Source organism: Heterocephalus glaber, unplaced genomic scaffold (genome assembly GCF_053883595.1).
Source record: "Heterocephalus glaber isolate CG9 unplaced genomic scaffold, H.glaber_assembly_v1.0 deba00001452, whole genome shotgun sequence".
Lineage (NCBI taxonomy): Eukaryota > Metazoa > Chordata > Mammalia > Rodentia > Bathyergidae > Heterocephalus > Heterocephalus glaber.
The window spans coordinates 23,130,402-23,154,983 of record NW_028258302.1 but is presented as its reverse complement, the minus strand read 5'-3'; the positions used below and the strand labels follow the sequence as shown (position 1 = coordinate 23,154,983).

At 55.8% G+C, this 24,582-nt stretch overlaps 1 protein-coding gene across 8 annotated transcripts in view; it reads left to right on the top strand.

Annotated features, from left to right (window-relative positions):
- Arhgef10l (Rho guanine nucleotide exchange factor 10 like) overlaps window positions 1-23,001 on the top strand; it is a 133,745-nt gene extending 110,744 nt beyond the window's left edge. For all 8 annotated transcript variants that reach the window (XM_087215699.1, XM_087215701.1, XM_004850396.3 and 5 more), the window contains 3 exons: window positions 14,128-14,302; window positions 20,756-20,878; window positions 21,976-23,001. In XM_087215699.1, coding sequence (XP_087071825.1) covers window positions 14,128-14,302; window positions 20,756-20,878; window positions 21,976-22,514 — 837 coding nt within the window. In that variant the 3' untranslated portion in view covers window positions 22,515-23,001. The remainder of the gene's footprint in view (window positions 1-14,127; window positions 14,303-20,755; window positions 20,879-21,975) is intronic.
- Window positions 23,002-24,582: the final 1,581 nt, after the last annotated feature.

Below are 24,582 nucleotides of genomic sequence, written 5' to 3'. Positions count from 1 at the left end.
CCTTGGAGGGGAAGAGGGCTGGGTGGGTGGTGGCTCCTGGGTGGGGCCTGTCCCCTTCAGGGGCTGTTGTGTACCCCTCCCCCATGCCTGGGACACGGTGCTGAGGACCTCCAATGCCTCTGGTGTTGGTGCTGCCAGGCCAGATGGGTGGCTCTGGGGAGGGGCCAGGGAGACCCTGGCAGGCCTGGAAACTGCTGTCTCCGTGCCTGACTTCTCGGTCCTCTTTCTCCTGGGGGAGCCAGAGGTGGTGGGGGAATCCCTGAGTAGCTGTAGCCCAGACACCCTCCCCAGCCCCTGGTTACTCTGAGGGCTGTACCCCACACCCACCCCATCACGCCCACCAAGGGCCTGTCGCCTCCCAGCCTTCTGAGAGCAGGGAGAGCTGGTTTTTGAAGGGTGTTGGGGTCCCCACCTTATCGGATATCGAGCCACACAGCAGGAAGGAGGATGATGCAGGATCTCCGATGCCTTAGCCTCCCCCACCGTGTCCTGTGTGTGCTCTCTGGCTGACCCCAGGGCAGGGTCTGGCTCGCCCCAGGAGGGGAGTCGTGGTGGACAGGAAGAAGCCAGCGGCAGAGAAAGGGTGGAAAGTGCAGGCCTCAGAGCACTCTGTGACCAGGGACATCTCAGTGTGGTCAACAGAGGACCTGGGGTGTCGGGGGGAGGCAGCTGGGGAAACTAGGGGGGCAGATTGGAACAGAGAGGCAATTCTGAGGAGGGATTGTTCAAGGAGGAGGTCTGGAGGCCGGAGACTCAGGTCTCTGGGGGAGCAGAGCTCGGGGACGGAGAGGATGGGTGTGGATGGCAGGCCGGAGCACCAGGCACTGTCTAGATGGGTGGAATCAGGGCATCATCCAAGGCAGCAGCCCCCACCCCCTGTCCCGGCCTTGCCCACCTCTGTCTGCCCCTTTCTGGAGGGGCTGCAGTTTTCCAGGAGGCTGCTAAGAGGGGACCCCAGCTCTGCCGGTGCTAATGCTGTGTGACCTTGGGCGAGTCATGTACCTTCCTGGGCCTTAGTCACTTTATCTGTAAAATGGGCCGACTGTGGAGGATTGCAGAGGCTGAGACAAGTTTTCGTAAAAGGCCCCTCATTTCATGTGGTGAGAGAGGTAGAGGATTGTTCGTTATCCTCACAGTTATTCTCCTCATTTAAATCTGCGCTGCTGTGGATGTGGCTTATTTGGAAAGTCAAGCTCCAGCCCAAGGCCTTGATGCTTCAGGTTCAGGACGGCTGCTCTGAGACAGGATCAGTATGGCTGCTCACCTGTCTCACCCACCTCGGAGGTTCCGGAGGGGGATGGTCAGGGCAGGCGGGACAGAGGAGGGGTGGCCAGGGACCCTGCTGCAGGTCCAGAGGCAGCGTGCGCTGGGCCACAGCCAGGGAAGTAGGAAAGCCTGTGCGCAGTGTGGTGTGACAGCTTGTCAACCTTGTGTCCACACAGTCGCTGGCACAGTTACAAGGCGGTCACATGTATATTTAATGGATCTGAGCTCCTGCTGCTTGGAATCCAGAGGAAGCTGCCCTACCTTCGTGCCGGGCCTGGAAATGGCTCCATCTGCCTTCTGCTAACAACTGCCCAACCTGCTCCTGGGCTGGTCGGCTCCACCCTGGCCTTGGTGTCCCCTGCATGACCAGCCGGGCTTGGAGAGCTGGCTGGTGTGGCTCTCGAACTCTCTTGCTGTGATCTTTTGTGTGCAGGAGCTGTGGACAATGTCGATCCACAATGCCTGGCTTCAAGGAAGGGCACCCAGCAGCAGGCTGGGCTTGGGACAGCCCCTGTGGGGGGACAAGGGTTTACAGATCTTCTGTGCTCCACACCAGGAGGCCCGCAGTGCATGCTGGCTGGGGTGTGGCTGTGGTGGCTCAGATCCAATGTGAAGAGATCATGGTTCACCTAGAAATTCTGTGAACTCTGGGAGCATTTTCTGACTCCTCCATCCCCAGGAAGTAATGGTAATAACATGTGTTGGGTGCTTGTTGTGCTAGGTAAGCAAGGATGTAAGCCCTTCACATGTATGAACTTATTTAATCCTCAAGCCACCCTCTGAGATGCATACTGCTATTTTTACTTTATAGATGAGGAAATATAGACACAGAGAGGTTAAGTAGCTTGTCTAAGGTCACACAGCTGAAAGAGTGAGGATTTGGGCACAGGCTTCCTGAGTCTTAGCCCTCCTGTTAGCTGCCTTGGCAGGAAGTAGGCTCAGGCTCCTTTTGGCTGCACTGGCCACAGTTTCGCAGATGTCCCCAGGGGAACTCCCATTGTTTTATGAGCCGGCTTCTTTCAACAGCATGTCCTCTAGCCCACGGGCTGCACCTTATTTGCCTTTGTTCCCCTATGTCCAGCCTGTTGAGGGCAGCGGTGGGTGCCCTGTGATAAAGAGCTGTGGGTGCCGGTGGATGGGTTCACTGAAGGTCTCCGATATCCAGGTCTTGGGTGTCAGGTGCTAGGGGGACAGGAATGAGATGTGGCATCAGGTCTTCAGGAGCTGAGTCCAGGGTGGAGAGAGACCTAGACTGGCAGCTTTACCCAGTGTGATGAGGCCCAAGGGTGGGCAGGCCCAGTCCAGTCGGGGCCAGCGAGGAGGTTCGGGTACCAGACCCAGCTGAAGGAGGACAGGTGTGGGGAGCACCATCCAGATCCCCCCGTTCAGCGAGGCGGGAGCAGTGCTGTGTGACCGGGAGATATGAAGCAAGTACCAGGGCAGACACAAGCACTGTAAGTGAGCCAGGCTCAGGCCGGGGACGGCTGGGGAGTGTGCAGGACACTGAGTTTGGAACAGCTTCCCGGGGAATGGTCCCCACTCGCTGCCCTGACCTTGCCTGTCCCAGCCCCGTGGAGCCGGTGCCCGTGGTCTGTCTCTGGGTTTTGTGCTTCCCACCAATTACGTGTTCAGCTCCTTGATCCCAGTGGAGGCAGAAGCGAGGCCTGTTAAATAATAATGTCGCTCACCAGGCCCTGTGTCAACACTGCATCCTCCGTGTTCATTATCTAGATCGCCACCTTCAAAGTCTAATCCAGTCTTCTGGAGTTCATTTCAAGCGGTCGCCAGAGGGGGAAGCCGGCTGTGGGATGATTGTTGCATCTTAATTTAAAAAAACTTATTGGGGACAGGTTGACAGGAGGCCCGCGGCATGCAGGGTGTGTTCTGCCAAGCTGGGGTGCTCCAGGTGTGGGTACTCCCCACCTGATTGGCCTGGGGTTTCTGCCCCGACCTCTCGGGACAGGGAGGGGCGGAGGATGTCATTATGCAATCTGCCTTGCCTTGCTGTGGAGAGAGGGGCCGGGCCTGTGGACAGGCTGGAAGGCCTTATTCTTACAGTCTGCAGCCCACGGGCCCCTCCGGGGGCCTTGGAGCACACCATGCTCCCGCCTGCTGCCAGCCCTTTGCTCCCTGGCCCTGGGGCACGGATGAGATGAGCTCGTGTGGCTCCTCCGTCACTCAGGTCTCAGTTAGCCCCTGGCTCCCTGGTGAGGCCTCCCTGACTGACCACGGCAGCTGAGTCATCTCCGCCCCATCACTGTGGCCACAAGAGCAATCATCACTCTCTGAAAATGTTCTCAACCTCACAGGATGTTCATTCTGGGGAATTCTGGGCTAGGGGACGCTCGGGGCTCCTGGGCCCAGCTGGAGAAGTGTCCTGGGAGTAATTGTGCGGGGCAGGATGTAGGGCAGGGAGGCCACACCCAGAGAAGGTGGGGAGGGATTGGTGGAGGGCACGTGAGGGGGACCGGTTTCCAGGATGGATCCTGCAGGGCAGGGTGGAGGGCACACATGCAATTGCCACAAAACCCGTGTCTTCCCAGCTGTGGAACTGGTGGGACACCTGGTGGGACACATGGTAGGACAGCTGTGTCACCTGCCCTGGTACCAGCCTTAGGTGCTTCCACCACAGCTCCTTCCCCAGGGTCCCATCAGACTCCTGGAGAAGCCTGTAGACCACTGGACTCCTCCATACACCCCGTGTCACACTCCGTGACTTCTGGACGGATGTAGCTCGCACCGTAACTGCAGGCTGATGTTCTGGGGCTGACTGTAGGGTGAAGCCAACTGAGCTGTGTGGGCCAGGTCCTGGCCTTGTTGGCTTTCACTGTTCTACTGCAGCCTGGTAGGCCTGAGGCACAGAGGTGTGCAATTGGGGTAAAGGCAGAGGGCAGCCCGGAGGGAAACAGCTGACTGGCATCTCTCAAGTTTGTGGGGGCGCAGGACAATCGATGGAAGCCTGATTCGAACCAGCATCAGAGGTGGAAGGGGCTTCCCAAAGTGGGTGCCACTGGCCATGGGGCCCTGTCCCACGCTGGCACCTCCCACTGGCACTGTGCTGGCCTCTGGTACTGGCACCAATGCTTTTTGTTGCTGAGCACAGAAGAGAGGAAACTTCTCTGGATTTCTGGACACTCTCGGCCCCTCGGCTTCCCCCTGCCCACTTCCCTGTGCTTCTGCCTTCCCCACCCTTAATCTTCACGTTTAGTGCCCAAACTTAGTTTGCATGTATTACCTGTTGTAAATCTATCACAACAGTGTGACGCAGCATGAATAATGCATCGCTGGGCTGTATTAGTTTTCTGTCTCTCCCATCTTATTTATGACACAAAACGAGTGGGAATTTGCAAAAGTGAAATCCAGGCGCAAGGCTTCTTGGGTAATGGCATGCAAATTGACATTAGGGGAAAAGATTCACCCACGTTGTGGCAGCGCCTGGGAGCTCCGTATGGAAGCACCCAGTGTTTGTGCCACTGGAGCCCAAGGGGTTGTGGGTCTCGTCATTCCATGGAGCCAGCCGATGTTCGGCAGTTTTATCCTAATTTTTAAAAAAGTCTTTGTTGTTGTCATCCTGTTATTTCATAAAATTAAAAGTTGGCAAGCAGAATGTGAGAAATTGATTTTTTAAAGATTGTGGAGACTTCCTAGGAGGCTCCGAAAGGAATAAGTTCAAAAGAGGGATGAGTGGGTATGATGGCACATGCTTATGATCCCTGCACTCCGGGAGGCTGAGGCAGGAGGACTGCAAGTTCCAGACCAACCTGGGCAACTAAGTGACTCAGTGAGACTGTCTCAAAATAAAAAAGGCTGTGGACGTAGCTCAGTGCCAAGGCCCTGGGTTCAGTTTCCAATACTGGGAGTATTTTTGAGGAGCAGGAAGGATTGAGGTCAGTTGTTCAGAAGAACTTTCTTTCAGGAAGCTTGTGGGGAATGGGAGGTGGGGATGGGCTTGGGGATCCTAAGGCCCCTTCCCTAGGAAGCATCAGAGAGTACGGAAGTCAGCTGTGTGGAGTGGTGGGGCTGGGAACAAATTCTACCCCAGGGCCTGACTCAGGGAAGTCTGGGGCCAGGGACGCCTCCTCACCTGCAGAAGCTCAGCACTTTGCTGGGTCCAGTACTCAGTCTCCCCACTCACAATTTAGGTTGATAAAAGGATTTCACGGTTTTTAAAAAAGAAGTTTGAAGTTCTTGGCTCAGGGAACTGGCTCTGTGAACCCTGCCTTGGATGAGGACTGAAACTGGAGGAGAAAGTCAGAGAGAGCAGGGCCATCTGTAAGCCTGGGAGCTGGGCCGGGGGAGGGTCCTCTGGGGCCTGGCTGTACTATGGATTGCCTCAGTTCCCCTACTTGTAAAAATGGGCATAATTGTGGAACCTACCCAGAATTGAGCTGCTCCAGGTGCAGACAGCCCCCAGGGCCGTGCCTGGTGGGAGGAAGCAGAGTGGGTTGGTGTTGCCCCACTGTGGTCACCAGACTTGGTCAGGATGCTGGGATGGGCACAGGAGGTGTGGCCAGGATCTCCTGGTGCTTCTGACTCTGGAGGCCCCGGCAGGTGTCACATTCTGTGTGCTGTCTCCATTGCAGCTCATGGTTGTGTGGCCTTCACCGTCGTGGGAGGGCAGGTGACTGTAAATAGGGGTGGTGCCTTGTCTTCCATGTCCCTCTGTGTGTGAATGCAGGCAGTGAATGGCTTCTCTCTCCTTTGCTTTCTCCTCTCCACCACTCCTTCCATGCCAGCTCATCGTTCGGCTGGCTCTGAGCCTCCCGGAGGTGCTTGGGCTTCTGCCTTCCAGGTCCTGCAGGTGGCGTCCCCCATGGGCTCAGAAGCAGACAGAGCAAGGGGCACCCATCACATCTGACTCTGCTCACAACCTCCAGGCTGCCCATGGGCCAAAGTCAAGGCTTCCCAGCCTGCATTCAGTGCCTGTTCCCACCAGGCTCCCCTGTCCCACACGCGCTTCCCAGGCGCCTTGTGCCCTGGGCCTGCGCACCCACTGCTGCCCTGCTGGGAACTCTCCCTCCTGTCCTCGGATTTGGCAGAATCTTCCTGGTCATTCAAACTCCCCGCGCCTTTGCTAGGGACCCCGACTGCCCTCCTGCAAGCTCACTGCTTCTCCTTTGGGCTCCTCTGGTCCCAGATCTCCTCCATAGGGTCACTACCTATGCAGGAGCCTGAGCATCTCTCCTGCCACATGGTCCCCAGGGCCCAGCAGGCATGGACACCTTGAGACTGAAGGAGAGGAAGGGAAAGCCCAGGCCTGCCCTCAATAGGGAATGGGAAATGGCTTCCCAGTGGGTGACAAGCTGATATTTATTAAAGTCCTACTGTGTATGAGGTTCAACTCGGAGCCTGGTTTAGCCTGTCTAGATGTTAAATGCATTCCTAGTGACGATTCTAGTCCCTCTCTTGCACATGCTCTCATATTCTCTTCTCTTGTCTCTGTGCCTAGCTCTGTCTCTGTCTCTCACTTGCAGTATGCATCCTTCTCCTTCTCGCATGATGGACTGGCTGCGTCCTCTCTCCGTGGGCTGCTTTCTGTCTTGTTCTGTCCTGGTGTGACTGCGTTGGTCTTGTGTCTGTAGGTGCCCCCCCTGCACCCCCTGCTCCTCCTTGGCTCGACTTGCCCATCTGGCCCAGGGTGGGCAGGGTCCCTTAGCAGCAGCCGCTGCCCCTCTCATGGGTGGGCAGAGACCTTGGTTACCACCCCTGTGCTAATGCTGATGGAAGTCACTGCTGCTCCCAGAGGCTGCTCTGAGCTCTTTGCAAGTAGCAGGGTATTAGTGCCCCATTTGAAAGCTGAAGAGACCAAGCCAGGAGGAGGGACAGTTGGGACATAAACCTGGCCTCCAGACTGTGGTTTTACTGTCCCTCTAGGGCAGTAAGCAGGTAAGGGAGCAATCACAGGCCATGGGAGTGCCTCTAGCAGGCAAGCCCTGCAGGCCTGGCTCTGCCACTCCCTGCATGGATCACACCCTTGGGCCTCTGTGTCCTTATCCAAATAGTCTCAGTGAGCCTTCCTTCCACTTGGGGTCCAACAGGGACTCTGAGGTGAGTGGAGATGGGGCATGCAGCCAGGGTACACACAGATGTCTGTTGCCCTCTCTCCTGTGTGGTCCTCCCCAGGTCCCTGCAGTGTGGGGCGGGCACCCACTGGCTTGTCCCTGGCACTTGCTGTAAGGAAGGCTTACAGGAAAGGTCCCTGGTGGCCTGGGTGGCTGGCAGCCCGGCCCTCCCTCCTGAGGTGTCAATGCTGGAGAGGAAACGCTAGGCTGGCTTTTGTAATTGAAGGAAACAAAGGCAATTAAATAGGACTAATAGGAGAATAGCAATAGCCCATGCCGTGAGATGCTTTTTATTTCACATTCCCTTCCAAGGAGTGAGGCCCTGGTGAGTTTCAGTTCAGTTCTGGCTTTCAAGGTAAAGCATTGCACAGCCAGGGCAGCATGGCCTTCTCTGCAGTGCCACTTTCTGTATGCCTCGATCGGGGCTGTCATTGAGGCAACCCAAGAGGGCCAACTGGTATCTGTCTCCACCTTCTTGTGTGCTTATCATGAGCAGGCCCTCGTGTTAGCATTTTGGGGTGAGGAGGGCAAAGGTGGTTTACAGAATCTTTTGAGATGTTGGCAAAAATTGTTGACTATTTTTTTCTGTAAAAATGCACCAAAGACATCAAATTTTGCACAAAATAGACTGTTAAAGGAAAGTCGGGGACTGGGCGTCCATCTTAGAGTTGGCAAGATGTGTGTCCCTTCCCCCCTCCTGGGCGCCCATGGTGGCCCTGAGATGGGAGAGTCTGGGGTCACCCGTTAGACAAGAGTGAACTCCTGCATGCTTCGAAGATGCACACACTGAGCCCTAGGCTTGCCCGTAAGAGATGGGAGTGGACACCACATCTTAAGCCTCCCTGAAGAGGGGACATCTGCTTCTGGCTCATGAACCCTTGGCCTTGACCAGGGCAGACAAGGCAGGGGCAGCGCAGCGTCCATCAGTGGCTTGGAGGCAGAGCATGGGCTTTGGTGTCCCATGAGGGTGACCAGCCATCCTGGTTTGCACTTTTGCACATGCATTGCCACAGCTGGACAGGCCTGGGCCAGGTGGGACAAGGTGGTCAACCCGTTTCCTTTTCCCCCGTTTCCTACCAGTGTGGCTTGGGGAGTGTTAGTTAGTTTCTCATTTTTGTTTCTTCGACTGTGCCGTGTTAATACGAGTGAGCTATACAGAGATGGAAGGGGGTCTTGTGCTGATTTTATAAGCCTCTTGCTGGCCCAGGGCTGTAGCTTGGAGTGGGGCAGGAGCCGTGGCCCCAGTCCTGGCCTGTCCTCTTGCTAGCTGAGTGACTCTGGTTATTCCTCGAAGCTTCAGTGTTACTCCTTTGGAAGAAGGTGGACTGGTGACGCCTGCCTCACAGGTGGCTGTGGGGATCAGAGGCAGACAGTGTTGTTGAGGTGCAGGCCAGTGCTCAGCAGGTGACCCCTGAGCCTGTGACCAGGTCTTCTGGAGCCAGTTCTGGGTGGTGACTGGGGCACGACATGGGTGGCAGGAGCCTCTTTCTACTCAGCCCTGACTGAGTGCTGGACTGTGAGTGTCCCTGGAGCCCCTGGGAGAGAGTGGGATCCACAGGAGGGGCTCATGCCCCATGGTGCCCCTGCCTGGGCCCTGGGCTCCTCCCTCCCCCTCTGGCTGCTCCCTCTCTTTCAGAATCTGGGTGGAGGTGCGGTGCTGTGTGCCAACTGCCCAGCCGCCTTTGGACAGCCTGGTCCCCAGACCCTGTGCTCCTTGTGCACCCTGTGTTCCTGGCTCCTCGGCGCTGTCTTCTCAGCTGTAATGACTTTGAGTGCGGAGCTGCTTGCCTGGGAATTTATGGGAAGTGCACACAGAAGCGTCACCTGGAGGCACATAAATATTGCAGGGCAGGAGGTTGGGCTGTGTCAGCATCCTGGAGCCAGATCACTCACCTGGAACCCTCAGTGCGGGCGCCTGTGGCCGGGTGGTGGAAAGGTGCAGGTTGGGGTACAGTAGTGGGGACCCTGAACCTCCTGCCATCCCGGCCCCCCAGACCTGAGCAGCCAGCATGCCGCACGCTCTGCTTGTGTGGGTCCTCATGGCCCCACGAGGCAGCTTTTCTTTCTGTCCCTGATGACAGATGAGATCAGAGACTGAGTCACTGGGCTGAGAGGAGGTGAGCCCTGCCCTCTGGCTGCCAGCTTTAAAATTTTTTTTTCTTTAAATACCTTTGCCTTTTGCCCTACAACTTCTTATATCCTATCATAGCTCCCGAGTGACCGAGACAACATATTACACCCAGGATGTGACACCAGTGCGCTGAGATTATCTGCGTTCTGTGCAGAGGCCCATGTCTCCAGCTGTCCCCAGTACCTTTTATAGCTACTCAGTCCCCATCCAGCCCGGGTCACAAACTGTGTTTGTGGTTCTGTCTCTTTAGTCTCCTTTCACCTGGAATAATCCCTCCCTTTTGTTCCTTTGTAATATTGACTTCTTTTAAGAAGCCCGAGCCAGGTCTTATGAAAGATCCCCCATTTGGAACTGCCCTGCTGTTTCCCTCAGCCCAGTGGGGTGGGGTGTGCGGGGTCTGCCGGGCTCCCCTGTGCAATGACTGTCACCTGCTGGTGCTCCTGGACCTGTGTAACAGTCCTGTCCCTCAACGAACCTCCGCTGGGGAGTCCACCATCCACTCCTGACCCTTTCGTGGTTGTAAATTTACAGTGGCCTCATTCTGCCGGCCCTTTTACATTTACAGGTGTCATGAGTTGAGGTTTCCCCATCCCCAGTCCACATCTGTTCCCCTTCATATTCCTATAAAGCTCTGGATTCTTTTTAAAGCTCAGTGGCTCTAGACCCCAGGAGCACCATTGCTATTTTTGACAACTCATATCGTCTAGAATTTGGACAATGGACCCCTTCATGCTGGCTCCTGGCCCCTTTGGACATTTCCCATCATCCTTTGCTTTGCTCTTTGACATTCAGGGAAGTTCTGATTTTGCTCTCTGTGCCCCAGTCTGTTATTTCTCTGGGGTGCCCAGGATGGTGTTCCCCTGTGGGAACTAAAATTAAGACCCTAGTTTGCTCCTATCACTGGGGCCCTGTTGCCTCCAGTCTCTTCCAGGGGACAGAGTGTGGCAGTCTTCAAGTTTATAATCATATCCATGATTTGACTCTGACACCCCGGTGCTCACCTTACCTCTTTCACCCCCCCAACTCTTTTTATCTGTGCAAACTCTGGTTCTCAGTAGCACCAGCATGTCCTGGGCACACTTCATTTCAGAATCATAGTGCCCCAGGCGTGCTGGGGAAGGTCCAGGGTCTGCTTGCAGTTCTCTTCATGCTTAAGCAAGGACTGGTGCCTGCGGTCACAGTGCTGCGTCCCAACTAGTGGATTCTTGTCAGTGTGGGGGTGACTGGGTTCTAACACAGCTTGATTTACCCATATGGTGCCCAGTTGGATGTCACTGGAGGGTCCTTGCCTGTCCAGCTGGGCTGATATAGAACCCTAACAGGCAGTTCCTGGGGTGGGGTGAGGTCAGTAGCTGTCCTGGATCCCAGGGCCAGGAGGGTAGGACAAACTGGGCTTTCCAGACCCAGAGGAGCCTGAGCTGGTGGCAGATGAGCAGGTGGCTTTCTTCAAAGGTGAGGACAGTAGAGGCTTGTTGGAGGGTCAGGCAGCCTCTGCTCCTGGCCTCCGAGACTGGAAGCCAGGTCCAGAGGCAACAGGTGGGAAATGTGGCCTCGGTGGAGTGCCTGGTTGGGGGAGGCAGGGCTTGCTGGCCTGCAGCCTCCCTCAGCTGTGGGACCTGGGCTACTGAGTACACAGGCAGCTCTGTCTGGAAAGCAAAATGAGCTGCATCGCTTCTCAACACTGCACTCAGAGGCAGTGAGGACTGGGCCCCTCTGCCACCTGCTGCCACCCCGAGCTGCTGGGACCCACGATTCTGGCACATTTCTCTGGCCCATCCTGTGGACTCAGGAGGCACAGCTAGGGCTCCCAGCCCTGCTCCTGGCTTCGGGCCTTGGGGGAGGCTCAGCTGACCAGGTCCCATGGGTGACTGAGGCCTGGGGGCTGGAGTTGGAGCTGCTCTGCGGTCCCTCCCGATCGTCCCTGCCTCCCCACCTGCCTTGCCCCTGTGGGCTGGCAGGTTGGCACAGGCCTCTGTAGAGCCCTGTGGGTCTAGACACGGACTCGTTATGCCTCTGGAGAAATGAGCCTGGGTTTCCACCACCAACTTCTCTTTTAGTTAGATTCTGACAGCAGTGTATGCGGCCCACTGGCTGCAAATTCAGGTGCGGCTCTCTGTGGACTCGGGTCTGACTCCAGTGCACTGGGCTTTTTCTGGGGCAGGAAATGCTTCTGACCTCGCCGAGGGAACCAGGCCAGAGCTGGGCCCACACAGACGCCTCTTTGTTGTGTGTGTGTGTGTGTTGGTGCGTTTGTGTGCAAGGTGGGATGCTGCTCCTTGGAAAAGTGTGTAGACAAACATGCTGAGTGTCCCCTGCCATGCTGCTCCATCTGTGTCCAACTGTATGCAGACTGCAGGCACTGGGAATGTCTACCTGGCCTGGGCCCGATGCTGCCTCGGCTGCTTCCCAGCAAGGTCTGGAGCTTTCCCACCCTTCCTGGGCCCTCCTGCAAGCTGGGGAGATAGCAGGCCATGTATGGTTTCGCCGAAGGAGCCCTTAGTGTTGAGCCCCAGTCTGAGGGAGGAGACGATCCCTGCCCTTTGAGCTTGCCCAGCCTGATGGGGACCCTATCCTTGTGGCTTCTGTTTTTGCGCAGTGGACCTGTCTCGGAGCAGCCTGGGGTGCAGCAAAGGAAGGTGGCCCTCTGGTTGTCCCCAGACCAGGAACCCAGCCACACAGGCGTCATACCACACATCTTTGAAAGTAAACCCAATTACCAGCTCCATTCCCTGCAGCACCTAAATAGAATCTAAACTGTTCACCACAGACTGCAGGCAGCCTGGTGGGATGTGACCTCTGCCCACCTCGCCCACCTCAGTCTTACCACTATGATCCCACCCTGAGCTTCTCTGATTCTCATCCCTCCCTCAGGGCCTTTGCACTTGCTGTGTCCTCTGTCTGCATGGCTCGGTCCCTTCTTCTGATCATCCCAGGGCTGTGTTCTTCAGATCAGAAATACCTTATCTGTCCCCCCCAATTTTCATGGCTTCCAGTGTTTCTCTGTGTGGTGGTTATCACTGCTTGGAGGGATTTCTGTTTGTTTTAATTGTCTCTTGCAGGGAGTACTTGGGCCCCAAGGTTTTCTCATCCCCACTGTATTTCTAGCTCATAAGCCTGTGCCAGCACATAGTAGGTGCTCAAGAACATTTGTTCAAGGAATGAGACCCTTGGGCACTGGGGCTGTGGCAAGCTGTCCTCATCCAGGGCTCCTCAGTACAACTTTCACATATAAATGGGGAAGCCAAGGCATGGGCCTATGAAGCTGTTGAGGAAATGCGATTTAATAGCAGGTCTGATCCCAGTGTTTTCTGTCCAGCATCTTCCTGCGGTTCCCAGCTTCTACCCAGCACGTATTCTTTGTAGAGAATGTGGAAAAACCAGGAAGCTGGGTTGGAAGGAATCTCTAGGCAGCCCCTGGAGTCATTCACCCCTTCCCCTCCTCCTCTGGTGATTTGGACACATTTCCTTCTCACCTGTGACTGCGGCATCCACACTTCCTTGTGTTCCTCATAGGGTGACTGTAAATATGACTTGAAGTAGAGGCACGATGGCCCCAGGAGGCCGGGTCATGCCTATCCCCAGGGCTGGGCATTTGGGTTGCACTGGAGTCATCCATACACACAAGTCACAGCCAAGTGTTGGACATGGAGTCCAGATGTCCACAGGGCGGTGTCTGCCAGCATCCTCGTGCCTGGGACTTGTGCCATGAAGGGGTGCTGAAGGCCAGAGGCTCTGTCTTGATCCTGGAGTGCGGGGTGTGGTGCAGGTTTCCCCTACCAACACCAGAAGACGCTGTTCTGAAGGATAGGGCTGGCTGTGAGTGGATGGGCCAGCTTTATGGGACAGGGATATTGGGTGGCACCCCGAGGCAGTGTCTTCGGGTATTGAAGGGAGACAGCTGATGCATGTTGTGGACAGGGTGTCACCAGGGGAGAGGCGTGGCTGGATGGGGCATCCTGAGGCTCAGCCAGGCCCGCAGCATAGGAAGCTTTTGAGGAGAGGCTGGACGTGGGGTGGAGCCAGGGCCTTGAACTTTCTCTGCAGTGGGTGGGAAGCCTGGCCATTTGCGTCTTCTCTTTTTTTGGTACCGGGGATCAAACTTGGGTCCTTACGCTTGCGCAGCAGGCGTCGAAACCACTGAGCTAAATCCCCAGCCCTGCGTCTTCTCTTTAATAGAGGGAAATGGGGGTGTTTGTTTAAGATCAGAACTATACCTATTCCTATAAGGAAAAAAAAAATCAAACATCATGGAGTGGTTTATCCCGAAAGGCCCTTCCCCTCCTAGGAGAGGCTTTCTACTGGTTCTGTCTTTAATCCCCTCGTTTCCTCTGCTGCCTCCTATCTAGCTGCTTGGACATTATCTACTGACCCCACTGTAAAAAAGAAGAGTTTGGCTCCCACTTCCGGCCTCCCTTCCTCAGTGTTTCTGCGGGTTGCTGTGGTCACCTTAAGTTCTGTGCACAAACCCTGGCTTCTTTAAATGACTGTTCCATCCTTCCCAGCTCTGAGCTGAGGACCAGGAAAAGGATCCACCTCTCCCTGCCCTTGGGGGGCTGCTATGTCTCTAGTCCGGGCCTGACTCTGCTCAGGCTGGGCAAATGCTGGTAGGCTGTGGGGCTTGGAGAAGCCGCTGCACCAGCCCGGCCCCAACCCTCCCTTTCTTTTCAGCAAAGCTTTGACGCCCACCAGGACGAGGAGGTGAGTGTGACGCACATGGTGAAGGCGGGCAGTGGCGTGTGGATGGCCTTCTCCTCCGGCTCCTCCATCCGCCTCTTCCACACCGAGACCCTGGAGCACCTGCAGGAGATCAACATTGCCACCAGGACCACCTTCCTGCTGCCAGGTGAGACTGTGCAGTCCTGGGTACCGGGTAAGGGGGAAGGCAGGAAGTGGCGGGAGTGGGATTCACACCCACCTGCCCTCCCAAAGCTCCTCTTCCTGTCCCCCTGTGCACCTGCCCTGCAGCCCAGCAGCCTGGCTCTCAGCAGGTGGCTCACAGGAAGGAGCAGCCGGACAGGACCCCAGGTGGTCCTCTGCTCAGGTTGACTCAAAGCCCCACTTGGCCTCAAATCCCCGGCAGGATGAGGGGAGGGGAAGAGAGGAGGCCAACCAAGAAATCTCTCTAGAGGGCTTTCTAGGGAAGGCATTCGTCCCTCTTGGTTTGTGGGTCAGTGAGTTGGGAGGCCTGGGGAGACCAGGGGCTTGGGGGGGGGGCTCCCCTTGAGGCCTGTGCTTCCTCCTGCAAAGCCATAGGTGAGGAGCAATGGCTGGAACTCTCCTCACACTGATGCAGCCCTGTCCAAGCCTCCAAGGAGTTGGCTTCCGGCCCCCTTAATCTGCTGCTGAGATGCAGGGGCTGGGCTTGGGGGCCACCAGGGCAGACAGCTGCCTCCACCCTTGCTCACCCCAGCCCGCCTCAGAGCCACCCGTAGCCCCCTGGGCTCTGGCTTTCCTTGTCTCCCTCCTTGGGCTCCATCAGCTGGGAGGGTAGAAGGCCCTTGGGCCAGGGACCTGGCAGATGGGCAGGGCTGGGAGAAGCCACATGCTCAGTGGGGAATGAACCTGATTGTGGGGATGGGGACCTAGATGTCACCCTGGCTGCTTCCTGCTTCCTCCTGGGCAGTCATGGCTGTCTTTGGATCTCAGCTGGTCCGCCTGGGGGTCGTCACTGACAAGATCAACGAGGTGTAGTAACAGTGTGGAGTTTCATGGTGAACCCTGAGCTGTCTGGGCAGGACCTCGTTTCACCGGAGCCCCTTGAGCTGCGATTGTCCCCACGTTAAAGATGTAGAAACTGAGATTCGATAGAGGGGAGCCCATGTCCAGTCACATCCTCGTGGAGTTGCTTCAGAGTCCCACTGTGTGTTTGTTATAGGAAACAGCACAGCTTCAGGGTCCACCTGGATTCTGCTCAGCCACATGTGGTCTCGGGGAAGTCCCTTCCTCTCCTGGAGCCCCTTCCCTCTATGAGGTGGCACGTGGTTCCAGGGGTAGATGCCACCAGGGCTGGGGAGGCGCCTGGGGTGGCCTGAGAGTGACAGGCCCCAGTGAGAACCTCTTCTCCACCATTCTCCCTGGGGTGGAGAGGCCTAGTGGAACCTTGTTCTGGAGTCTTTTTGGTTTTTGAAGTACTAGGAATAGAACCCAGGGCCTTCACACTGAGCTACATCCTTGGCCCTTTCTTAATTTTGAGACAGGCTCTCACTAAGTGGCTAAGCTGCCCAGGCTGGGCTTGAACTTGTGATCCTCCTGTCCCAGCTTCCCAGAGTACTGGGATTACAGGTGTGAGCTACCACTTTTGGCTTTTCTTCTCCCTCCCTCCTTCCTTTTTCCCCCCTTTAGTTTCATTGTATTTCATGGAGTTAGGGACTAGCTTCATCCGTTATCCAAGTTTCATCCATTTCAGCTGTAATAAAAATTTCTCTGTATCACAAAAATATTTCCACATTTCTACTGATAGCTAAATTATTTCAAGATAATGGAACAAAGGGAAATGGATAGTCTTATGGGCCTTTTTAAATCTTCAGAATCTCCTGGAGTGGGGGTGGAGGGTGTGAGAGAGTGGTGTTTATCCAGCAGGTAGAGGGGCCTTTGGGGAGAGATCCCACAGGCAACAGGAAATGGCTGCTCCGAGGTGGAGTGGGATCGGCACGCGTGTTCACGCCGCTGACTTGGTTGCTCCTTGTGGGCAGACTTTCAGGAAGGGCAGGCACTGGGAGTGAGTGTGACTGTTCTAGAGCCAGGTAGACTGAGGCCTGGGAGGCTAAGTGCTCGGCCTGCCCCTTGCACACTGCTGGTAAGGCCAGAACCAGGAGGGGACCCAAAGGCTCTTGTCACTGTCCTACAGATTCACTGTGCAGCTTGGGCGGTCAGCCTGCCCCCCTCTCCTGGGCCTCAGTTTCCCCCTATATACAGTGAAAGGCTGAGATTTGAGTCAGAGCTGGACTAGGCCAAGTCTGGCAGTCCAGGGCCTGGAGCCAGAATTCCTATGGGAGCCCCAGCTCTGCCCCTTTCTGGCTGTGCTCGGGAGCACATGGACAGCCATCCACACACCCACCCAGCAGGGCAGGTGTGGGCATCACGGGAGACAATGCGAGGACAGTCTCAGGCCCCGATGGTCACATTACTGTCACCAGCATCGTCTTTACACCCCCCTCGCGCCCATCACCCCAATCTGTCACCTCGGCTCTCCTACGGGAGCTCCTTGCCTGATCCCCAGTGCTCCAGTGATGTCAGAGGTCAGCACAGGCAGGAGTGACCCCTCCCCTGGGCCAGGCTCTGGGCAGACCTGGGTGTGGGGCCCCCACCCCCTGCTGACCTTCCCCAGTCAGCCATGCTGGAGGCCTGGGGTCCTGCCAGGCCAGGGCCACCCGGGACCCCTCTGAGCTCTGAGGGGCTCCCTAGTCCCCAAGCCAAGCCAGAGTGGTGGGGACTGGCAGCTGGAGGGCAGCTTCAAATCCACCCATGTGGTGCCCCACAGAGGATCAACAAAGCACGATTCTTAAATTCTTTATTAGAGATATTTTAAATAGGCTTTTAAGTATTTTTCTTTCCCCACACCACCAAATGAAATAATTGCATAATTAGTAATAAATTTGTTCCTTTTCTAAGTGTGGATTTTTTTAGGGCATGTTAAAAATTTATCTCACTTCCTTCCCTCGACCCTGGCTTCCACTCCAGTACCCGACTGGTATTAATGCATTTTTTAACCTAAACTCCCTCCTCCTTTTAACTAGACAGGTCATTAATAAAATGTTCTCCGAGAGCCTGAGCTTTTTAAAGTTGTATATCTCCAGATAGATGGCTTGGGTGAGCTGCACACTGCTGCATTAAGTCTCTGTGATAAAATATTTATCCACCATTAGAATTTTTTTCCTTTCGGACTGTTTGTGAAGTGCCTTGCTCTTTCCCTCCAGGCATGGCGGCGGCGGGGTGGGGGTTGAGGGGAGCGGCCCCGGAATGAGGTCTGAAGACGAAGTCATTTCTCAACTTCGCTCTCTCTTTGGGCTCTCACTCGCCTCTCTCCCCTTCATTTGTGGGGTTTCCGTTTCCTGGCAGGGTTTGGAGGGTTACTTGGGCTGTCAGAGGAAACTTCCGCTGCTGGTCTCAAGGCCCCCAACCAGCTGTGGAAAGGGGGGTGAGAACTTCCCCCTTTTGGCCTTGTTCTTACGGGTTTCTGACTCTGGTAGGACTGATCTTAAGACTTCGGAGTCTAGAAGCTTTTAAAAGTCATGAACATTATACTAATGGTCTTCGTTTATTGATTGAATGCTGTGGGTTCTACTGTGTGTGCACATATACACGTATTTATATGATATTTCTAATAATCATAAAACTGAGCAAGATGGGTATGTAATATATTGATCCAGGAAAGAGAGCAAATTCCAATTCACACAACTGGTAAAGGACATCAACACCCATGTCCTTTTCCACTTCTCTATATTCATCATCCGTCTATCCCATCCATCCATCCATCCATCCATCCACTCATTCACTCACAGATGCTTTCTGAGTTTCCACTGTGAGCCAAGGTCCTTGGCAGGAGTTGGGGAATGCACCCTGAAGTCACCCTAGGCTGCTGCCCTCAGGAAGCTTCTTTGGGAAACCAGGCAAAAATAAAGAGCAAAATTACAGACCTGGCCTTATATGGAGAAGAGGGGGCAGGCAGGGAGCACAGGGAGCAAGATGGAGCTGGGCGCTGGCTGATCCCTCCCGGCCGGCCCTGGCTGGGAGGGAGGCTGCCCATCCTCGTGGTTCCCAGCCTCCCTCTGGGTTGGTGGTGTGGGAAGTGGTCCCAGCCCCACTGATGCCTGACACCATGTGTGAAAATGGCCCCGCTTGTGGAGTCCCTCGTCCCTTGGGCTGTTTCTGGTGTGGTTTGCACTTCCACGTCACATCAGCACTGGGAGTGTGACCTACAGAGTTTAGGGCTGCCCCTCTGCCTGTGGCTGGCTCTGCCTGGCTGTCAGCCCCACAGCCGGGCCCTACTCCTCAGGACCAACACACACTGGCGGGCGCTGTCCTGTCTCCTCCCACTCCAGTGTGTCAACAGATCTGTCCTTCTGCTTCAGATCACATCTCAAATGTGTTGGCTTCTCATCAGCTCACTGCTGCCACCACGTCCCAGCTGCCACCATCTGCTGTGGCAGCTGGAGTCCCTCACAGGTCACCTGCTCCCACACCTGTAGCCAGAGTGCTCCACTGAAATCCTGTCACTTTCGTCCCTCGATTAGACCTTCTGATAGCTTCTCATTGAGGTCAGAATGAAGACTCATGCTCTTCCCCTACCCCGTCCACCCCTCCTATCATCTTGACTCTGGGCCTTCCATGTCCCTGAGCTGTGCTGGCTTCAGTCTGCTCACTGACTAAGCTTATTCTGTCACAGGGCCTTTGCACATGCTGTATTCTGGGTACTGACTCAGGTCTCAGTGTTGCTACCCCCTCTTTGTTGTGGGGTGTCAGCCTTATGCTGTCGCCTCATCCTCTGCCTAGTGTTTACATTCCTTCTTTCCCTTTTCATTTCCCATTTCTCCTCTCTAGGACTGTGGCATCTAATACAATAGCCATAATTGAGATAATGTGAAGAATTCTTTTTCTCTGTCTCTCTGGCCACATTTCCACTGCTCTGTGGCCATGTGTAGCCCATAGCCACTGAGTGGGACAGCAGGGAGACGGCATTTCTGTCATTGCAGGGCATTCTAGAGCAGCTACTTTGTGTGGTCCCAGCTGTGCCCTGGGCACCAAATTCAGAGCTCAACGTGTAGTAGGTACCTGGGGCATTCCTGGGTGCTGAGTGGATGCATGGGTGATGGGGTGCCACCCTGGGTTAGACGGTGCTGTGTGTAGCCTGGGAGGTGGCGAGCCACACCCTTCTCCGAGACTCTGCCACACAGTGGGGGCCGTGTCCCTGTCCATGTGGATCCAACATCATCCACTGTCTCCTACCCCAGCACATGCCAGTGACTCTGTGAACCTGCTCTGGAAACTGGGAACAGCATCACATCTAGCAGCCATCCCAGCTATTTCAGGCCTTATTGCAGATGGGAGCAGGTGTATGAGGGCTTTGGAACTGACCTAGAGAATTGGGAAATGCAGTCCTCGGGCTGGGACTCTAGGGTGGTCAGCCTTCCAGTGATGCTCATGTGTGCTCAGGTTTGAGGACTGTCACCCAGGGCCTCATGGTGCACACACCCTGGCGTTGGCATCATGATACATGGTATGCATTTGAATTTCCTTTGAAGGGCCAGGGGGCCAGGAGGATCAGGCCCAGACAAAGACACCCTTTGGAAAGACAGGAGCCAGGGAATCCTGCTGGAGCCTGGGAGAGCTGTGCCCCCAGCCTGTGCCCCTGGAGGCTCCATCCCTGTGCTGAGTGGGCTTCTCCCTCTCAGGACCGACAGCAGCAGCCATGGCTACAGATAGCATTTGTTGGATGTGTTATATGCCAGGCTCTGGGTTGCTTTGTATCCCCTGACTCCTTGAACTCACAGAACAGTGAGATGAAAGTCTCCCCCTCCCCTTTCACAAGGGAGGAAACCATGCCACAGAGAGGTTTAGGACAGGCGCAGGTCACACAGCTTGGAAGTGGCAGAGCCTGGATTTCAATCTTGCTCCTGGCCCTTCTGCTGTATGGCCCACCCCTTGCATTCTCCCTGTAAGGAGCAAAGGGAGAATGTCATCCCATTCTTGGTGACATGGAGAGACAGCATCAGGGAGCTAGCCGGGAAAGGACTAATCTGGACCGACATAAAAACATGCTAATTCCCAGCACAAGGTGTCCATCAACCCAAGGAAGTGCCCACGTGGGCAGAATGTCATTCCAAGCTGGAAGCTGTGCTTTATGGAGGGGCCACACAGACTGCCAAGTGGCATCACTTTCTCACCCTGCCTGTCCCCTCCCTGTGCACCAACCTCTACTTCACCCTTGCAGATTGGAAACCTTCCCTGGCATCACGGCTGGCCTGCTGGCTGTGACCCTGGCAGGGGCTGCCCTTGGCTGGGTACCCCAGCCTCTGGGGTCTGGGAGCTCATGTGTCCCAGCACTGTGTCCTGTGGCGTTGCCCCATTGTGTCCATTCTCAAGGCCGCCCACTTCACAAAGGGGGAAACTGAGGCTCGGCTGGGGGACACAGGGCCCATATCCCAACCAGGTCATAGATCTAAAGCACAGCACTGTCCAGCTTCCTGCTTCTCTCAGGGGAGTTGCTCAGACTGTGCCACCCCGCACCTATGGTGACACCCACAGCCCATTGCTGGCCCCAAGGAGGGCCCTGCTCATGTGGCCTCTCTCTCTGCAGGCCAGAAGCGCTTGTGTGTCACCAGCCTCCTGATCTGCCAGGGTCTGCTCTGGGTGGGCACTGACCAAGGTGTCATCGTCCTGCTGCCTGTGCCCCGGCTGGAGGGCATCCCCAAGATCACAGGTGAGCTTCCGGGACTGGGCTGAGCCTCAGGGGTGGTGGGCGGAGGTGAACTATGCCCTCCTGTTTATGCTCCCTGCTGGGGTGGGGTCCGGCCTCCAGTTCTTTCTCATCTGGATGGTGCTGGGAGTGTCCCAGCCTCACTGCCTCACACCTTCTTTTTGAGTCTCAGTTTCCTAATCTGGCAAATGGGCACAAGAGCGCATAGACTGACCAGGTGATCTGCGGACTAGTTCGAACACCTGAGGATGGCAGTCTCCTCTGCGCCTCTTCTGTTCCTTCCCCAGGCAGTTGCTCCAGAGATAAAAATAACCAAGGGCTCCCAGGGATGGGCCTGGTTCCTCATGAGGTCCACATACAAATGTGTGTCCTAGATTAGAGGACAGTGTGCCTTGACCTGGGCCACTGGGACCCCAGACAACAAGGGCGAGGTCAGGGAGGACCTCTGACATTTGGACATGGGAGCCCTGGGACCCTGTCTGCCTCTGACCCGAGAGGGTGATGGTGAGGTCTCCTCGGGCTGCTGCCAGAGCGCAGGGGTAAGGAAGGGAAACCCATCCCAGCCAGGCCTCAAGCCCCTCTGCTGAGGGACACCCCTTTCTAGGTTCCCATATGCCCTGTCTTCCTGATTCTGTCAGCCAGGCCTGGGGTGCACAGGTGAGCAGGACAGAGAGCTGCCCTTGGAGAGCTGCGGTCTTGTGGGGGCAGCGATGGCCCAGGCTCTAGGGAAGGAGGGGTGATGGGGAGAGCAGCTCCCTGAGGGTGATCAGCAGGGACTCCTGCTTCAAGGCTGGAGTTGGGCCCTGAGGAAAGCTGCACCGGGCAAAGGCAATGGCTGGGGCAAAGGCCTGGCACCGAGGGGAGGCTCTCAGCCAGGGAATTTCACACCAGGTTCCCCCAGGACGGTATAAGGTCACTGCCCCTCTGCTCTCCCAAGGCAGTGGCCCTGGAGCATGGAAAGCCACCCCCAGGGCCCCTGGGTAGGTGCCAACATAAACTGCAGTTGTCCCTTCTGTCCACAAATACAGCCCACCCAAAAGGTTCCCCAGGAGAGATCCGGGTGCCCTCTCAATGCTCAGGCATTGCCCCCTTTCCCACAGGTAAAGGCATGGTCTCCCTCAATGGCCACTGTGGGCCTGTGGCTTTCCTGACTGTGGCAACCAGCATCCTGGCCCCGGACATCCTGCGCAGTGACCAGGAGGAGGCAGAGGGACCTCGGGCCGAGGAGGACAAGCTGGATGGACAGGGCCAGGAGCTGGCACCTGCGCCCAACAGCCACATGGGCCGGGAGCTGACCCGCAAGAAGGGCATCCTGCTGCAGTACCGCCTGCGCTCCACAGCCCACCTCCCTGGGCCGCTGCTGTCCATGAGGGAGCCCGAGCCCGGTGACAGCTCGGCCCTGGAGCACAGCGAGGAGGACGGCTCCATCTATGAGATGGCCGATGACCCCGATGTCTGGGTGCGCAGCCGGCCCTGCACCCGCGATGCTCACCGCAAGGAGATCTGCTCTGTGGCCATCATCTCTGGCGGGCAGGGCTACCGCAACTTTGGCAGTGCCCTGGGAAGCAGTGGGAAGCCGGCCCTGTGCGGGGATTCAGACAGCACCCTCCTCATCTGGCAGGTGCCCCTGATGCTATAGCCCTGTCCACCCGGAGGACGCAGCCACAGCCACCCACCAGCAGCCATGCCTGGCCCTGGTGCCAGCCCTGCAGGGGATGCTGGGGGGAATAGGCCCCAAGGACCTGCACAGGGCTGTGAGGCAGGCCTGGATTCTCCAGAAACTCCAGAATGGCAGAGCTGAGGAAAACCTCTTCTTTTTAGGAAAAAAAAAAATTCAGAGTGTTTTAGAGGTTTTAAGATTTGGGGAGAGAGAGGACACATCTGGAGGAAAAGGGCTTTTTAAAAGCAAAACCACAAAACCTCACAACTGCCTGGTGAGCCTGGTGCCGCTGCTGTTGGCCATGTGGCCCTCCGGGAACAGTGCGTGCGTGTGTGTCTGAGCACGTGGGCTGGTGTGTGAATGTATATAAATACATATATATGGTGTATATTATACGTGTACAAATAGTCTGTACATATTGGAGCTCCGGGAGATGCTGGAATAAAAGACAAGATGTACATTGGTACTTGGATCGAGGGTTTTTATCTTTCAGGATGTGATGGGGATGATGCAGAGAGAAACTGTGGGTGGGGACAGGATACCGGGGAGCAGGAGCTACCCTGTTCCCACCAGGAAGGTTGGAGGCCAGGCACATGGTGGGTGCCCACTCCGGAAATGGGCTCCGGAACTGCGTGCTCCAACACGGTCACCAGTAGCCACACATGGCTGATTAATTTTCCCAATTAATTAAAACTAAATCAGATTGAAAATTTGATCCCTCGGTTGCCTTAGCCGTATTTCAGGCATGGCTTGAGGAGCCTCATGGGGTGAGCGGTAACAGATTGGGCATCAGACTGGCTACTTCCATTGTGGAAGAAAGTTCTGTCCTTCTCTAGATGGGCCCTTAGCTGCTTGTTGGAGTGTTCTGGGGAAAGGCCGGGGGACCTGAGCTGCAGAAAGGTGTGGAGGCAAGTGGTCTTGGTGTCTAACAGTGCAGGCCAGAGAGGGAAGAGACGCTGAAAGAAGGCTCAGCAGCTTGATGCCCCATGTAGGATGTGGTCCAGAGACCCCAGTCATTGCCATGGCAATGGGTTGGAACAGGGAGAGGGCTGCCCCAAGGATCCTACAAGAGCAACCCAGGCTGTAGAGGGGGATGCATGGGTGGGGCTGCTTCCCTCTTTCAGCTCAGTCCAAGCTGAATCCTAGAGCTGCTTGGAACTCAGTGGAGGCCTGCCTTCCACTCCCAAACTGATAGACCTTGGCTCAGATGTGACCCATCTTCTCTGGGCCTCAGTTTCCCATTTTGTCTCAAAGGAAGAACTATCCCTCTGATGAGAGAGGACCGTTTCAAAGTACAGTGGGTGAAGCACTCTCTTTTTCTTCACACTGCTCAGGTTGATCTCGAATGGCTATCTTGATGATCCCACGAGTCAGGTGTTGGCCTAGACTTTTCCTGGGACAGTGACCAGCCTGTAGAGCTGGAACAGGAGTGAGCTTGGACTCTGGGTTGGCAGCCTGCATTCAGGTCCAGCTCTGTTGAAGACCCATCATGTGGCTCCGGATCTATCCCTTGGTCTCCTTGTCTCTGAGACCAGGAAGGTGACACCTTGTAGGGTCCACAGTGCCGTCCATCGGAAACACCTCCCATGGCCCCAGTGGTAGATTTTCGACTGTCTTGATAACTTGTTCTGAATGAGCCACAGCTGCCCAGATTTGTTAAGTTGGCTCCCTGTGCCTTTTTTGTCCTAGTACTGGGCATGGAACCCAGGGCTTTTGCAGTGGGCTACATCCCCAGCCTTTTTCATTTTTATTGTGTGATGGTCTAGCTAAGTGGCTAAGTTGCCCAGGCTGGGCTTGAACTTGCGATCCTCCTGCCTCTGCTCCCTGAATGTTCCTCCTTTGTGTAGGAATCAGCAGACAAGAACTCTGCAGGTCTGTTAGATCCTGGACCAAAGTGTCTCTCTGCCGTGGGAATGACTGACTGGGCTATTGTGGTGAAATTATTGTATCAGTCAACAGCTCATCTCCTGTGCCTCTGACTGAGAGTGAGGGAGGATTGGGGAGCGTGGGAAATGTGCCTGAGACGCACTGCAGACGTGCCTGGCAT